The 17,305-nt window shown below is 34.0% G+C and overlaps 3 protein-coding genes across 6 annotated transcripts; 2 read left to right on the top strand and 1 right to left on the bottom strand.

The window, feature by feature from the left end:
* The first annotated feature begins 1,601 nt into the window (after nucleotides 1-1,601).
* Nucleotides 1,602-2,172, top strand: LOC126669550 (monothiol glutaredoxin-S2). Its single transcript, XM_050363041.2, has one exon. The coding sequence runs from the start codon at nucleotides 1,684-1,686 to the stop codon at nucleotides 1,987-1,989; it is 306 nt and encodes a 101-aa protein (XP_050218998.1). The 5' UTR covers nucleotides 1,602-1,683; the 3' UTR covers nucleotides 1,990-2,172.
* Nucleotides 2,173-6,454: 4,282 nt separating this feature from the next.
* Nucleotides 6,455-11,643, top strand: LOC126670621 (acyl-CoA-binding domain-containing protein 4). 3 transcript variants are annotated; one of them, XM_050364387.2, is made up of 17 exons: nucleotides 6,455-6,811; nucleotides 7,008-7,083; nucleotides 7,207-7,288; nucleotides 7,385-7,540; nucleotides 7,623-7,700; nucleotides 7,881-7,985; nucleotides 8,469-8,535; nucleotides 8,623-8,684; nucleotides 8,885-9,024; nucleotides 9,106-9,232; nucleotides 9,329-9,443; nucleotides 9,654-9,742; nucleotides 9,849-9,932; nucleotides 10,015-10,356; nucleotides 10,472-10,987; nucleotides 11,076-11,135; nucleotides 11,341-11,643. In XM_050364387.2, the coding sequence occupies exons 2-17, from the start codon at nucleotides 7,046-7,048 to the stop codon at nucleotides 11,419-11,421; spliced, it is 2,142 nt and encodes a 713-aa protein (XP_050220344.1). In that variant the 5' UTR covers nucleotides 6,455-6,811; nucleotides 7,008-7,045; the 3' UTR covers nucleotides 11,422-11,643. The 3 variants fall into 3 exon arrangements, with proteins under 3 accessions (XP_050220344.1, XP_050220345.1, XP_050220346.1); XM_050364388.2 differs by lacking the exon at nucleotides 6,455-6,811 and having other exon boundaries at nucleotides 6,893-7,083; nucleotides 10,472-10,529; nucleotides 10,611-10,987; XM_050364389.2 differs by lacking the exons at nucleotides 6,455-6,811; nucleotides 7,008-7,083; nucleotides 7,207-7,288 and having other exon boundaries at nucleotides 7,448-7,540; nucleotides 7,630-7,700.
* A 48-nt stretch (nucleotides 11,644-11,691) lies between these two features.
* Nucleotides 11,692-17,222, bottom strand: LOC126670622 (anaphase-promoting complex subunit 7). 2 transcript variants are annotated; one of them, XM_050364390.2, is made up of 19 exons: nucleotides 17,068-17,222; nucleotides 16,929-16,997; nucleotides 16,787-16,837; nucleotides 16,542-16,673; nucleotides 16,394-16,456; nucleotides 16,196-16,311; nucleotides 15,894-15,978; nucleotides 15,468-15,503; nucleotides 15,236-15,295; nucleotides 14,495-14,540; nucleotides 13,950-14,023; nucleotides 13,816-13,866; nucleotides 13,544-13,744; nucleotides 13,422-13,466; nucleotides 13,158-13,251; nucleotides 12,866-13,011; nucleotides 12,492-12,721; nucleotides 12,328-12,388; nucleotides 11,692-12,160 (listed from the first exon to the last, which is right to left on the bottom strand). In XM_050364390.2, exons 1-19 carry the CDS (start codon nucleotides 17,134-17,136, stop codon nucleotides 12,074-12,076), a joined length of 1,716 nt encoding a protein of 571 aa, XP_050220347.1. In that variant the 5' UTR covers nucleotides 17,137-17,222; the 3' UTR covers nucleotides 11,692-12,073. The 2 variants fall into 2 exon arrangements, with proteins under 2 accessions (XP_050220347.1, XP_050220348.1); XM_050364391.2 differs by lacking the exon at nucleotides 15,468-15,503 and having other exon boundaries at nucleotides 17,068-17,220.
* Nucleotides 17,223-17,305: the final 83 nt, after the last annotated feature.

Raw genomic sequence — 17,305 nt, 5'->3', positions numbered from 1 at the left:
ACAGCTTAATACAATATTTACGAGCAAAGGGTCATTTATGCCTTATGGGAAGAACTCTCTTCATAAACAAGTTCAATTTACATTAATATGTCTATTTCTAGAGTGCCTAAAAGCGACCGTGAAATATTAAATAAATAATACAAATATATAAAAATTGATATAAGATATTAAAGTCTCACTTGATTCATTTTATAGTAATCTTCGGAAAGTTAACTTCCAGAAAATATAGTTTCTGGAAAGTTAACTTTTCAGAAAGTTTGATAAATATTGCTTGTTAGATTTTTACTTCCTGAAAAATACGTAATTAATTTTAATATAATATACTATATTTTTAATTAAAATATATGATTGTCCTTTAATAATTTTTATATTATTAAACAAATAATTATCTTCTTTTTTAAATCGATCAATAAATAATTTAATCTTTGCTAATTAATTTTTATTTTATGATTTAAATACTATTTGAGAGAGTTTTTTAAATATTAAAATTAAACATTATATTTTTTAGTTTAATTTTACATATTATAAAAATTGTCGATAAAAATATTAAATAAAATATTTAATTTTATTATAAATAATAATTATAAAATAATATAAGTATATTTTTTAAAATAAATAAAAGTATTTATATGAATTTCAAAAAGAAAAAAAAGAGAATTAAGGTTAAATTAGAAAAATCCATCAAAATTGTTAGGGAATTTCTACTTCCTTAGATTTTGCTAGGAAAGTTACTTTCCTAGTTAAAGGGAAGTCAAACATCTAACTTGCCGAAAAGTAAAATATATAAATTAAATCAAGCAAAATTTGCTACTTCCCAGAAAGTACAACTTCCCTAATCTATTTACCCCCAACTAAGCGAGCCCTAAATTATGTCTTCATAAATTACTTTTCAAGTGTGCTCTTAAATTAACTTATAGAATTATGAAATAAATTATTTAAATAAATCAAATTTAATTTATATGAATTCAGATTACAAATTCAAATACCAGAATAACTCTTTTACTTAATGATTTTGCTTAATAATTCCGGAGAAAGAATAAATTAATAACAAAAAAGCTAAACTCATAACAAAATTCTTATGTTATTAATTTTTTATTTCACTTGATCCTTACTAAATATTTTACATCTAAGTCGTCCATTAATTGTTTAATTATACAGCCTTTAAACATAAAATACTGCCGTTTCTTGTCAATCAAAATTATATTGTTTTCTGGAATTTCATCTATAAAAAACCATATGTCTGCAAAATACTAAATAATTAAAAGATTATTTAAATATAAATATTTATTAAGAACCAGCTGAAATAAAAGCACATATTATAAGGCTTTCATGATGAGTTTAGCCTCAAAAAAATCAAAGCCAGAATAAAAAAGAAGAAAACAAAAAGGAATACAAGAAATGAATCTGCGTACCAATTATGAGAAAACCGTACTCAAAAGAATACCAATTACTATTATTATTTTCCGTATGAAAGATTCTTCAATCGTGCAATTGCTTTATTTTAGTGGAATTTCGAAACCGACTATCAAATATCTCTCGAAACATATATTCTTCTTCTTTTCATAGCTTAATTTTCAATATTTGAAACCCTATATAAACCGAACCGATCACCAGTTACTTGCAGACCACACAACACCAAAAACAACAGATTTCAAGTTATTCTTTGCAGTAATATTTATAACAATGGAGAGAGTGACACAATTGGCAGCAGAGAGACCAGTGGTGATGTTCAGCAGAAGTACTTGCGGAATGTGCCACGCCATCAAGACATTGCTGGTTGATTTTGGGGTTAACCCGGCGGTGCATGAGATTGATGAAATGGTTCGAGGAAAGGAAATAGAGCAAGCCCTAGCTAGACTTGGCTCGCCAACTTTGCCGGCGGTTTTCATCGGCGGTCAGCTTGTTGGTGGTGCTAATGAGATTATGAGTCTTCATCTTAACCGGTCTTTAAAACCTATGCTCAGACGAGCTGGAGCTTTATGGGTATGAATTTGAACGGACTGATCGGATTCTGACCGGGCATGATGATCATATATATAATATGCAGTAAATTGTGTCGGATCTAGAGATTTTGAGTTGTGACGAGAATCCTTTTTATGTAATCTACTTAATTATTACCTACTCTTTTTTGTTTTGTTAATTTTTGCTTTAATAAAATTTGAGTTTGTGTTATATTAATGTCATTAACTTTCAAGTTTCGCTTAATAGTACATTATTTTGATAAGGCTATTAACATGAATTTCAAATATTAGTTACTCCCTATGTTTTTGTTTAATTGTTCATTCAAGCAAAATTTATAATATTAAAAAAATATTTTAAATTATAATTATATAAATTAGTATTAAGCCACTAACTATACAATTAATATTTTGATTCATGATATGGAGTATATGATTATAAAGTCACAAATCTTTATTTTGTAAATTGAAAACGTAACTTAATTAATAAGAAGGACGTTTTAAAAGGTGAAGTATTTATGGATAATTAAAAAAATCAGAAGAAGTATAAGATATTATATAGTGCTCTATATATTGTTTATTTATTACTCAAGCAATATACTGACTATCAAAATTATTATGATATCGACTTCTAATAGAATTTATCTACCAACTTAGCTATGGCAACAAAATCCCGGAGGATAATTATTTTTCTGCGAAATATAGAAATCTGTCACAATTTTTCCGACGAAAAAAGTAGCCATAAAATAAGTATCTGGACCATCAGTGCTAAAGCACGACCCATCTTAAAATTCCTCTGAATTAAAAGCTCAAATGCATACAATCAAATCCAATATTACTATGAATCTGTTGTAATGTTTACACGAGTAAAGTATATGTATAATTAGTTCATTGCTCTAGAAAATCCAAAATTTGTGTGTGATAATCTGCTTGTGATAAAATCACATGGTAGAATCACTTTTTTTAAAATATTAATTTTTTCACTATGTTCCACCCCACATGATGAAATAAATTTGAAGTTCATTTGAAATTACGCAAGAAAAATATAGGCGTTCTTTTGAAGTTTTAACAATCACATTTTGCGGGTATTGAACTCCTGAAATGATTCAATTATACATCAATTTAAGTACTGATAACGTAGCACATCTAATAGGGGCGAAGCAATCTCGACAAGAACAAACAGATAGAGGTCAAAAGGAACTCTGGTGGGAGTCACCGGATACGTTCAAGTAAGGTTTTGAGGTAGAGAAAGAAGAAGAAGAAAAAGAGAGTTGTCTGAGTTGAAGGAAAAAAGAAATTACCTAAGGTTTGCCCTTAAACCCTATATTTATAGTTAGGGTTTAAGGACAAACCTGCCTTGCTGGCAGGCTGTGACTCGCGTGGTCCCAGAATTCAGTTATGCCTACGTGGAGGAATATCCTTGCGTGAGGCCCAGGTTGTTAGGTGCGTCAGAGGGAACATTCCTCACGCACTTGTTAGAAGATCTTTTGTGGTCCCAGGATCCGGTACACGTGCTTGTGCTCCCGGGCTGGACCTCGGAGCTCGGTAAGAGCCCGAAGCCCGAATTGCTTGGGGACCGAGTTTACATAGTTCTAGTTCTTGCGCTAGAGAGTATCTCGAAGCTCGGGTTTTCCAGGTCGAGCTTTACATGCCTCTCGTCTCGGATCTCGAATAGGCGTGCATCTCGAAAGATACTCGCGTGTTTCTCGATCCGGTGATCCTCCAGGTCGCGTGGTTTCTTGTTTTGGAGATAGTCGGCAACCGACAACAGGTCGGTAGAATGCTTGACTTAGCGATGTTTGTTCTTGGCGAGGTTGCTTCGCCCCTATTAGATGTGCTACGTTATTAGTACTAATTTTTTTTTGGGTACAAAAAAAGAAAAAAAGCCTAGACAAAACTAATAAGTGATACTTCTATCATAAGATATTCTATATATATATCATGCTCATGCATGATCCATGGAATCAAACTACGCGGCGGAGATTGATCATGAGCGCACCATCTAACCACATAATCATCACTCAAAGACGCTAGGTGATTTGCGGCAAAATTAGCTTCTCTAAAAATATGATGAACTTTCACCTCCCAATCTCTATCAATCAGAGCCCAAATTGCTGCCACAGTATTAGAGAATTGAGCACAGGCTGAGCTACTTAAAATTTTGTCAACAACATTCTTATTGTCCACTTCAAGAATAATAGTCTTAAACCCCATATTTCAACCCATTTAAAGACCATAAAAAGCACCGAAGCCATACGACAAATTCAAATTGAACATAATTTAATTAAAAATTTAAACTATCAAATCACAAAAAAATTATATCCAAAAATAAAAGTTATAAAATTATTAAATAAAAAGTACAACAAAAAGTGAAAAAATAAATAGTGCAAGATTAAAAATTTACCGCTTTCTAACTGGAGGCAATTGTTTCATGCGAATCTTCATTTGTATCGATTTGATTCTTATAGTCGATTTTATCATTAATGATATTTTATTTTTGAACAAAAAAATCACTTTATCCCCTCAACTTGGCACGAAGTATCAAAAACGTCAAATTGGAAAAAAGGATCACTTTTACCCTGAACTTGGCAAAATCGGATCAAAAACATCTCTTCCCACTCTCACCTAAGAGAGTGAGACACACTCTCCGGTTTTGATGGTGGTTTTTTAAAACCTAAATGGTTATTGATAGCAAAAAGTTTAAAATGATCCTAATTTTTTTAACATTTCAAATTTAATACCTAATAATTTAAAATAAAATAAAATTTAATCACTTTAATTTAAAACTTTATCTAACAAATTAACCCCAAATTTCATATATATAACAAATTAACTTCCAAATTAAATTTTTAACAAAACAAATTATTTTTTTTAAATTAAAATAGACTCGTGGGTCTGTTCATCAAATTGATGATCAGATCCATGGGTCTGTTTATCAAAAATTTGATGAATAGGTCCATGGCCCGTTTATCAAGAAATTGATGAGCAAACCCTCTGGGCTGTCCATCTTGCTCCTCGCCAAAACGAGGAGCAGCGGACAAAACGAGGAGCAAATCTGCTCCTCGTTTTGGCGAGGAGCAGAACTCCTTCTCCTTTGAGAAGAGGAGCAACGACTCCTTTCTCCAGCGAGGAAGCTCCTCATACTAGTCGAAGCTGAAAAAATTTATTTTTTTTTAAAAATGTTCAAAAAAGTTTTTAGATTAATTAGAATTTAATTATGATTAATTAGTGTTTAAATTTAATTAATTAGAGTAGATTATTATTAATTAGGAATCTATTCTTCAATTAGTATGCCACGTCAGTATAGGGGTATTTTTGATCTGATTTTGACAAGTTCAGAGAAAAAGTGATCCGATTTTTTAATTTGGGACATTTTTAATATTTTGTGTCAAGTTGAAGGGATAAAATTATAAGTACTTTTCTCTTTTATTTTTAACAAAAAAAAAAATTAAGGCCGAGTAAAAAAGTAATGCAAGTAAAAAGGAACACGTGGGAAGGAGGGATTTGATGAGTTTATGCAAAGGCTCAAGTCCCAACACTTACCGCACGCAATTAATGATAGTTTGGCCTTTTCTCTTATGTCTGTCTGAAAAATAACAATTTTACATAGCGTGACCTCGACAGTCTCCCCCTCATTTATGTGACGCCCTTACCCCCAACGGTCATTTCCACTTCATCTACTCATTAATTACTTCACTTAAATCCTTAATTATCATCCTATCATTAATCTACTTAAACTAAATCATACTACTGTCTTAAAAAAAAACAATTTATCATTTATCTTTAAATTACCCTTTTTTTTAATCTCATTTAAGCACATTTTACCCAATGTCTCACCCCACATTTTAACTTTTCATTTATCAGCATAAAAAGCCTAATATTTTATTTTTACCATTTTACAACTCAAATTTTTAGCCGGTGTCGTTTTAATATTTAAAAACGGGTTTTTGCCATTTGACACTGTTAATATAATACTCCCTCCGTCCCAATAGAGTTGTCCACTTTGAGAATTTTTCTTGTCCCAAAACTCTTGTTCACTTTCAAAAAATAACTAACTTTACACTTAATTTTCCTACATTACCCCTATTTAAAGTACACTAATAAAAGTAAATTGCAAGTGGACCCTACATTAAATAGGGGTATTACAAGAAAAGTAAGGAAAATTTTACAAAAACTATAAACAATGATTGCTTTTCTTAAACTATGTGATAAAGGCAAAGTGGACAACTCTATTGGGACGGAGGGAGTATCATTTTTTACAGGAAAAAAAACGCCTAAAATAACATTGGACTGTAGGATGAAAAATTTAAAAACATTAACATGTTATCAGTTTGATAAAATGTACTTAAATCGAGAAAAAAAAAGCGAAAAGTCACGCTTTTCGATAACAATACCCTAAATTTAATTGTTACATAATCATGAAATAAATAATTATTGAGTTCATGATTCATCAAAAAAATATTATTGAGTTCATGTTCCTCTTTTATGATGAGCAATCATAAAAACATAATCTTTAACTGAACCAGAATCACCAAACAAAAAGCTAATAAGTACATAGCCAACAATTTTGTTTTTGGCCCTTTTCACTCATAGCCAGCTCACTCATAATAGAAAGAACCAGCAACCCTTTCGCTTAAAAGATTTCAGCTTTCTTTTTCTGTATTCTTTTTCTTGGATCAGATAGCTTAACCCAACTCCGATCACACATTGTATTATTACAACCTTTCTACCACTTTTATTTTCTTTCAACAATCTAAAGTCTTCTTCTTTTTAGTTGCCAGCAATCAGACATTATTTGGGTCCACTCTTGTTTTTCTGTCACATGACTTTTTGATAAGGATGCTCATAACTTGGTAATTGTTAGATTTCCTTTTTTCATTTTTGTTTGTCTTTTCTTGTGTTTTTTACTGTTTGTTAGAGGCCCTTTATTTAGTTTTTTATGTTTTGACTGTTGTATGGTGTTTCTGATAGTGCTGTTGTGTTGTCTGCATTTTCTTGAAATTTTTAGGGTTTTTGATGGAAGTTGCTTGCTTTTCTGTTTGGTTGTAGGGAAATTGTGGGTTGTTTGAAGTTTTGATTCAAGCAAAATGTTTAGTTTCTCTGGTAGACGTATGAAGCTTGGAAGGTTAGTGATGAATAGAGCAAAAATGTTGAGTTTTTCAGATTTTGACTACTATTTATTTAGTTAATCATGGATTTTTCTCTGTTGGTTGGTGTTTTTGATTCCAATGCTGTTATTTTGTTATAGAGTGAAGAAGGTTCAACTTTCGGATTCAACGCTTGTGACTAGAAGTCCGATAAGACCCCAGAAACGAACTAACAATTCGAATGTAAGGTTCCCTAACTTGTTTGAGTATGGGATTGGCGTCCAATGTGGCTGTGTCGGAAGTGTTACGCTTATAAACTCTTTGTATTTGCTTTTGTAGAGTGAAGGTGTTGCTGCTACAACTAGTATTTCTGATGAGCTTGATTGTCCGTGTTCCTCTGCTCCACCTGAAGTTAATAGCTCTACTACGTCGGCGAATTCTGAAAATTGGATGGTGTTGTCCATTTCTGGAGACAAACCTGCTCCTCGTTTCAATGTAAGATTATGTTGATTGTGTTGTTATTCATATTCATATGCTTATCTGGAATAAGTTGGAACCTTACTTTGTGCTTGAATAGCATGCAGCGACTGTCATAGGCAACAAGATGATTGTGGTCGGTGGAGAATCTGGAAATGGATTATTAGATGATGTACAGGTATTTAATTTCCCTTTTTCCCTTGTTTTCTAAGGTTGTAAACTTGTTGTAACTATGGAAATTGAAATCTCGCGCCTATTTGAGTTGCTTGCTTTTATGGAAATTTACATTTGCATCACTTTGCAAAATTTAAATGCCTATCTAGTTTGTTCAAGTTAATGTATTTCTTTTCATTTTCAGGTGCTCAATTTTGACCATTTCACTTGGACCACAATTTCATCGAAGCTCTACTTGTCACCCAGCAGCTTACCATTGAAAATCCCTGCATGCAAGGGCCACAGTTTGGTATTGTCCCACAGCTTCTCATCAATCGCTACAAAACTGCAATATGTTCTTAAATTTTGGCCTATTGCTTTTATGTTTTTGATTTTTTAGTTCAAGCTACTATTTGATGGTGCATTTTGTTCATTTGAAATAGGCTGGTAGTTTATTTCCGAGTAATTTAGGGACGAAATTAAAACTTATATTTCACACCAATTGCTGAACATGTCATGCTAAGTAAGCTTGCAGAAAATGAAGCTTTGAATAACATTCTCTCAAGGTTTTCCCATAAAAAGATGCAGCAGAAGTGATGCAATAATCTATAAAGAATTACAGAGTCAAATCGAGATTAAAGAATGTTATACGTGCGTTGCATAGATAGCTTATGTGTTCCAGATGCACTGTGTGCTGTAATTTTTGTTAATCAAATATGAGTTATAACTAATTTCTTAGTGTGTACGTTTGGTATGCAAGTTGTTCACGAGATCTTCTATTTGCTTTGCATAGGTTGCATGGGGGAAGAAGGCTCTTCTAGTTGGAGGTAAAACCGATCCTGCAAGTGATAGGATTTCAGGTTCGATCAAACTCTTTCATGCATATTTATCGTGTTGTTCTCTGAGATGATGTGGAATTACTTCAGTTCTCCTTCTGGCTTTTGCAGTATGGGCATTTGATACAGAATCAGAATGTTGGTCTCTTTTGGAAGCAAAGGGAGATGTTCCGGTAAGATTATACCTAGTTGATATTGCTGTGACATTTAGGTTCAAAGCTTGCTTTTAGGAAAAGATATATGTATCTGGGGAACATTTTGCAATTACTACCAAAGCAATCTTTTCAAATTACTCATATTATCTTGCTTTTCAACTTTGAAACTCTTAGCTCAATATATATGTGATTGATGAGGAATTAGATACGAGTTCCAGGTTTCTCGCAGTGGTCATACAGTTGTCAGGGCAAGCTCCGTTCTAATTTTGTTCGGCGGTGAAGATGCTAAAAGAAGAAAACTAAATGATCTGCATATGTTTGACCTAAAGTCGTTTACATGGCTCCCTCTGCATTGCACGTGAGTTCATTTTCCTCAACAATCTTGATGATGAATTTATGCATTAAGGTTTTCACTTAACTTTATACCGTGTCTGTGAAGTGGAACAGGACCATCTCCAAGATGTAACCATGTGGCTGCTCTTTACGATGACAAAATGCTTTATATCTTTGGAGGAACGTCAAAGTCCCGGAGTTTGAATGACTTGTATTCACTTGACTTCGAAACGGTGCTCAAATTTGTTCTCAATGTTTTGATAATTTCCTGTCTACATAAAATGACTTTATAGTATCTGTTACATTTGATAAGTTATTTATTTCCTCAGATGGTATGGTCAAAAATAAAGATCAGAGGATTCCATCCGTCTCCTAGAGCCGGTTGTTGTGGAGTGTTATGTGGAACTAAATGGTACATAGCAGGAGGCGGAAGCAGAAAAAAGCGTACGTCATTTCAGCTAAGAAGCGCCATGATTTATTGTTTTTCCTTGCGCGTTTTGTTCTCTTAAACCTTATCTGAAAGATTAAAAAAACACGATTTTTGTTCATTGCAGCAGCCGTTTTCCTGATTTTATGTTCTTCAACGTGTTTCTTCACAGAACTCGCCCACATTGTTGCAATATGTTGATAATTGTTTCCTCATTATACCTACAGGGCATTCTGAAACTCTGATTTTCGATATATTGAAAGTGGAATGGTCCGTTGCTTTTGCTTCATCTCCGTCTTCTATCACAGTTAACAAGGTTAGCCGTGTTAATTAGCTAAGGGACTCATTTTGCACACTGTAGATTTATGCTCTTGCTCTTTCTTATAAAATTTGTCTTTCTAAAACATTCTTCTCATTCTCAGGGATTTAGCCTGGTGCTTGTACAACACAAAGAGAAAGATTTTCTTGTTGCATTTGGAGGATTGAAAAAGGAGCCATCGAATCAGGTTGGGCACTGATATACGTAATTTCAGTCTTCACGGGAATGGCTTTTTTAAAATATTAATGTTGGTTTACTTTGTATTACAGGTTGAAGTTATGGGCATGGATAAGAATGAATCATCCATGAGTCGACAATCTGCTGCTAGTAAAGGTGCTGGACCTTTGTTTGGAAAGCGCTCATCATCAGCAGCGCTGGCTGTACAACTTAGTACCGGTTCCTCCCAGCGTTCAGTTGATTCTCTTGCAAGACAACATTTGGTATCTGCAGATGAGCACCATGGTTCCGGTAGAAAATCTTTGTCAGAACCGCTTGTTGATCCAAATTCTGTTTCTGGTAATGTCTCATTGCGCAAGCAATTTCACGCGGAAGAACATAGCACCAATATTAAGACCGCAAAGAGTTTAGAGGATGGAACTTTTTCATCACCCGTAAGCTAATTACAGTTCTAATTTAATTTACCTTTTCAATTTTTGTACCGGGGTGTTATACGAATTGAACTTACTATAGTAGGCATAGTTAACATGAGCATGGTTTTGATTTCAGGCAATGGAACACAAAAGAAATCAATCTGATACATCAACTCAGACTACCATTTCTATAGGTAAAATTATTGCGGAGGAGACATCTTGTGTTGACTCTGACAGTTCAAACTCCCAAAACCAAGGAATCGTAAACCGTGCAGGTGATAATGAGGACGTGGCAGTACCAGAATGTGATGGTGCTACAGGAGGGGCATATTCAAGTGTATATCAATTATATGAAACTAAAATAGCTTCGGTAATAAGAAAGAACGGAAATCTAGAAGCACAACTGGCAGCTGCACTGGCAAGTCGAGAAGGTGCAGAGAAAAATCTCTCGTCGGTTCTGAAGAGTAAACAAGAGATAGAGAGAAAGTTGACGGACACAGTGAGAGAGATGGAGTTGCTAAGAGAGAAGCTAGCCGGAGTAGAATTAGCTCAAGAAGAGGCTAATAGCTTGTCAAACATTGTCCACTCTGACAATGTAAGGCTCGAGCATGATGTGGCTTTTCTCAAGGCAGTTTTGGATGACACACAGAAGGTATTTTTTACTTGATACACTTTCCTATGAGGCAAACTCAAGATTGATAAAAACTGATCCTAGAGTTTTGACTGATTGTATCATGTAGGAGCTACATTCTACCCGAGGCGTCCTTGCTGGGGAAAGAGCAAGAGCGTTCCAACTACAGGTAATGATTCTGGACCAAAAACCAAGAATATTTAGAATTACTTCCAAAAACAAAATGTGCACTACTGTTATAAACATAAGTTTCATAAATGTTCTCGTAAAACAGAAACGAAACACCGAAACTTAGAACTCGACAAGTTTTTTCGTGTGCGACATAGCCTCTAGCTGTACTACGTTACTTTAAATTATCCCATTTTACCATGCAGGTTGAAGTTTTTCATCTGAAACAAAGATTACAATCCATGGAAAACCGAGTTCCCACACCAAGGAAACCGTTCAATGTCTAGTGAGGAAAAACTATTTTTGGGGAGGTCGTAATGACATGAAATGTTAGACAACAGTCTATTATCAGAGCAAAGAACGCACAAATGGATTGCTTAACACCTCGAGGCTCTATTTTGATACTAGCCTCTAAATGTTATTATCATGTACATACTTGAACCAAATGTTACATCTACATGTATGTTTAGTTGCTAAATAATAATTTTTTTCTAGAATTTTGGAGATAACATGAGTTTCTAATTACCAACCTTTTATCATATATCAGAACTAGGACAAATAGAGAAGGCTCTAAACTTTTTTATATATTGCAATTCTTTGAAGTGAAATTACAGACACCATAGAATACAAAGTTTTGCTAGTTTATGTTACATCATCTAAACTATGCTTAAAGCTTCTCAACATTCAGATGATACAAGCTACTCATATGCAAGATCATTTTCTCCTCAAGACCATACATCTCATGTCTCTTCAGTAGATGATAGTCGATAAAAACTCTTCGGCGCTCTTTCAATTTTGCGTTTGTCTCAAAATTGAAATCTCCAGGATTTTAATAAATAGATTCTCGGTAGCAGAGTTCCTATGGAAGTTCCGCAAGTGAAAATCTTGACCCTGCAATATCCTCATGGCTGATTTACTATACCTCATTTGGCTTTAAACTTACAGAAGCTCATTCTCTTCTTGCTCTGCATCAGCATCCTCCACCTCATTTTCTTCATCTTCTTCAGGTGCATCCGGATCCACCCCCTACAATAACTAACCCCTTAGATATCTAGAAACCAAGAATAGTCCTATACCATTCTAGAAATTTTCCAACTAACTACACCTTCTCATTAGATGGAGTTTAAGTAGGTATAATAAGCAAGACAGGCTGAATAGTCAAAATTAATGTGGCTGTGACAAGAAGAACATACCTTCATCTGTTTCTCCAGGCGGTCTAGCCCTTTCTTTGCTGCTTCATTTTGTGGGTTTATTCTGTTATCCAAATTACAGATAACTTTTTATGGGGCAAGAACAACAAAGGCTCTATTGCAGTCTAGAAATAATGAAACAAAATCAAATGTTATAAATATTTAACCTTAATGCAGCCTGATAATGTGATAAAGAATCGAACAGCATATTTGTGGCCGCAAATACTTGAGCAAGCTTGACATGAAGAGAGTCATCAGCCCAATCCTTCAGATATCGCTCAAGAAGTGACACAGCATCACCATTCCGGCCCTCAATTACATGGAGCTCAGCCAAGGCTAAGGCAGCACCGAGGAATCCAGGTTCTAGCCTCAGTGCTGACTCATAGAACTTCTTTGCCTGTTCCATTCAAGATTAAGATTGAAATCTCCATAAGCCAAAAATTATCAGAAGAGACTCCTTGTGAACTGATGCAAAATGTCCTTCAACCCAGAAAAGGGCAATCTAGAGATAAATGCTTAAATTAATCAGTTACAGGTTTACCTTCTCTCTACCACCAGAGTTACTAGCGTGTGCATCCCCAACTAATTTTAGAGCCTTTGCAGATTGAGGCATTGCTTTCATTGCCTCCCTGGCAGCAAGTAGAGCCTCTTTGATTTTGGAGAATGCCAAATAAGAATGGACCAAACCTGAAATTCTAATCCAGCTAAATTATTTCAAGTTTGTTTACCTCCAAACTTACAATGGAGATGCATCAATTATGTATGCTAATAATTGACATAATGTTGGATAATATGCAACTAAATAATTAAATTTGATCATCACTGCAACCTACCTTGATATGAACGCAGATCAGGTCTCAATTCTTGAGCTCCCCTGAAAGCAATTACAGCTGATTCTGGTCGTTTTAAAGACAAGAGTAAATTACCCTGAAAGCATATAAAAGATGACCACTGAGATTGACAATAACACAACCAAGCCAATCCCAATGTATTTGGTGTATGCCATATGAAAAGTTCTCCTCCATATTACTCTACTTAGTTTAGGACTACAACTCTATAAAAAAGTACATTCACTCTATAAGACAAAACTTACACACCTTCATTATGTAACCCGGAATGTGCCTGTCATCAACTCGGATGCTCTGATTACAAAATGAAGTGAGATTACAGTAAATGATTCATAATAGTAAGGTAGCACCACTATGGATAACCAGCTAACCTTCTCAGCATAAGACAGTGCTCCTCTTTCATCTTTCCTCTCCCACAGGACAGCCAAAGCAACAAACACTTCTGGCCTTGTAGGATCAATACTTAGCAAATCATGTACTAACTTATTTAGCTTTGAGTAATCAGATTTAATTTTTAGAAGCATCGCATACTCATCCATATAATTTATAACAAATGGATCAAGTGAGCGAACCTGCAAAATTACAAACTTAGTTTGCATGAACATTCTGGAAACAATAACGCAACAGAAAAATATTAGGTTACCTTCTCAAAATTTGTTATGGCCTCATCGTTCTTTCCAATAATTGCTTCAACCTAAACAATTTGGGTATGTATTAGTTAAAAGAGACCGTCGCAAATAAATTCTGTTGGATTCAATGTAATAAAACATTTATAACCTTGGCTATTTCAAGTAGTATATGCACATTGTTAGGAAAACGCTGTAGAAGTTCTCCAAAGAGTTCCAAACCTCCTGAGAGAGAGGGGAAGAACGACTAACCAATTAGAAAATCGGCATGGAGTGCAAAAAATATCAAGAAGTTAATGGGAACTTATCAAGAAAACATGTGGATTAGAAACTATCGTGGTTTCTTTCATGTAAAGTTGCTGTTATGCATGCAAATAGTACCCTGTCTATCTGTTTACCTTTAGACCTGGACTTTTCTTACGCCAATAGAGTACACTAAAATAACATGCCTCAACTGTGATGATTGACTAATGAAACGAACCAAGAATATTCTAAAAGTCAGAGAATATCATCAACACATGAAGTTGTATAATGCCTAGCTCACAATTCATCCAAACATATGTTAACTCATACAAGCATGAATAATATATCTATCTATGTGCAGTGTCGAATAGAAATTATGCCATCTAGAATCATAACATCTTTTGTTCTTTAGCATGTCAAGTTACCAGTGCACAGAATTTAAATTGACTTTACCCCTGTAATCGTTCGAAGCAATACAACACTGTGCCTCCACATAACGCTGCAAAAATGACAATGATAAGCCAGCAAGCTGAGATAATAACAATATAACATGGAACACAAGGTAGGAAAATACTTATTGGATGAGTAGAGATAAATTTACAATGTTGACGACTAGTCCAAGGGTTTTCAAACTCAATACTATGTATTTTCAATAATGAACCATAACAGAATTATTCATACATATGTTGAACTAAGGATATGAATTGACCAGCCAGAGGATCACCTAGTCATGAAAATAGATTTTGTTATTATGTTCAAAAAGTGGTGGCACCTGTGGACAAATATAAAAAAAAAGAATAATGTTTCAACTAGCAATTGCAGAATCAACTTATCAAGTTGCACAATGCTAGAAAGTCTATGAACTAAATTAAAGGCTAATACTAGTCTAGAATCAGTTGATAAGTGGGTCAACCAGGCATTCTCCGCAAGGATATATTAATCACTAAATGACACTTTTTGGTAAACATGGCTGCATACATGGCACTTTTTTCCCCTTGTGAGAAAAGTTCTTTTGTTTACTTTTAGATTTTTAGTCACTAAAATAAACTAATAATAGAAAAACATTTCTCTGAAAAAAATATACTGGAGTTGAAATAAATACAAGTAAACAACCTTTATACAACAAGTGAACAACCATAAAGCTGTATGTAGTTTATAACAGGCATCTTATTTTGTCTATTCATTTGTACTCACTTGAAGCCAACGATTTGAGTCGACATAATCAGATGATGCCCTCACACTTTTACTCGAAGCCTGCAATCACATAATAAATGTCCTCAAAGATAGCAAACTATAAAAAAGCAATGATAGAAATCTAAAGAAGATCCAGTCAGAGATGTTGGATAAATATATTGCACGTAGCAGACAACTAAATTAAACCCTCATGTTTCTGAAAAGCAATCAATTTGAGATGGATTCTACTAACCAAAAAGAAAACTGCCCTCTTCATGGTGTTAGGTTCCTACTCATACAAAAGCAAAGTAAGCATCAAAGAAAACCACAGTAGTAACAATTTGAGTTACTGATATACTATTAGGTTTGATATTCTTCTCCATTAGTTGACTTCTTATAATATCTATGGAGTTACTGATTGTACTCAATCAAACTACACTCCGATGCCATTAAGACCTGGTCAGGTTGAATCACAACTGAAGCGTGTAAACAATAGTCGTACTCAACATAATCCTCAATCTTTTATCCTAGTAAACCTTATAGATAAACAGAGTCAAAATTTACCTAATGGAGACTTTCTGATTCTTTAAGCAAAATAGTTACCGACTGACTTAACATAGAAGTAAAATCAAGATTCCTCTAATCAGCTATTTGAAAAGATTTTAAATTTCCACCAAACCTGCGAAAAAATTGAAGTGATATCCTTAGCAGCAACTCCCAATTCTGCTAAAGCTATGATGGCTTCCATGACATAAGGACAATGCCTGCAGAGACACACACACCCAGAGAAAGAGAAAATACATACTTCAGAAATGAAAAAACGACACATATCAAATAACAATGTCTGTATAAAATGGGTTCAACCAAGCAAGTTATAATTCATGCTAATTTACACTTTAATCCCTTGTAACTTAGCATCTAATGTGTGTGGGGGGAAAGAGAAACAGACAGAGAAAGGTGCAAACTGAACTCGAGGCAAACCTTAAACAGTCTTTATAACAAGCAATAGCAAAGCGATTATGCCTAGAGTTTCGATAAAGCTTTGCCATTAGTAAACTCATCTGCAATGTTCTCGCTTTGCTTGGAATTCCGTCCATCTGCAAAAACACATATTATTATAAGTAACACAACATAAGGAAAAATCCAATGATATACCGAATGCAAACATAACAGAAGTACCTCAGCAAGTGCAGCTTTAGTTTCATTAAGAGCAGAATAACAAGAAGCAACCTTGAATTTCACCTGTCAACAAAAAAAATAACAAAAAAAATGGATTATGACTGCTTTTAACTACAAGAACAAATAAAATAAAAAAATAAAAAAATACCTCATTTTCATTAATTGGAGAACTGTTAAAAGAATTGGGAGAAGAAGACCTATTAGATATCGAAGTTCGAGACGACGACGAATTCTGTTTAGGAATTATCTTATAGTACTGCAAAGCTTGCTTATATACATGCTGCCAATAAAGGAATAAAATAACACAAAAATTAACTCCAAATTCAACTAATAAAATTAAAAATTAAAAATTAAGAACAAACACAAGTATTATAATTAAAGTTAATTACTCACAATTGCTCTACGAAACTCTCTCTCGCGAAACAGCGAGTCTCCAAGAAAAATCTGAAACAACACAATTTAAATTAACTCAAACATTAAATGCAATTAACAAGCTAATTAATCCGGTTACTGAAGAGAAAATTGAAGTAATTACGAGATTTTCAGCCTTGAGGTGAGGGCTAGTTTCGGGATTAACAGAAGATGATGATACGAGGAAGCAACCCTGTGTGAGGAGGTTAAAATTAATCAATAAAAATAATATTTGGTTTAACAGTTGTAGTAGATAAATTTACCAGCATTTGAGCAGAGCTGTAGAGTTCATGATCGAGGAGAATGGCGATTTGATCCTTCGAGATTTCCATTTTTATAAAATTTTATTTAGCAACTGAGTGGAGTTCAGCTGCAGTTTCAAGTTGATTTATTCAACTGTTTGTTTCAAATTTTAAAAAGTGAGAGCTGAAATGTACAGATAGTTATCACTTCAGGGACCAAATTGTATTAGAGTAAACCTCAGGGGCTTTAAGACAAATT

This window comes from Mercurialis annua, linkage group LG2 (genome assembly GCF_937616625.2).
Source record: "Mercurialis annua linkage group LG2, ddMerAnnu1.2, whole genome shotgun sequence".
Taxonomy (NCBI): Eukaryota; Viridiplantae; Streptophyta; class Magnoliopsida; order Malpighiales; family Euphorbiaceae; genus Mercurialis; species Mercurialis annua.
The sequence above is the reverse complement of the archived record's forward strand: the minus strand, read 5'-3'. Positions and strand labels throughout refer to the sequence as shown.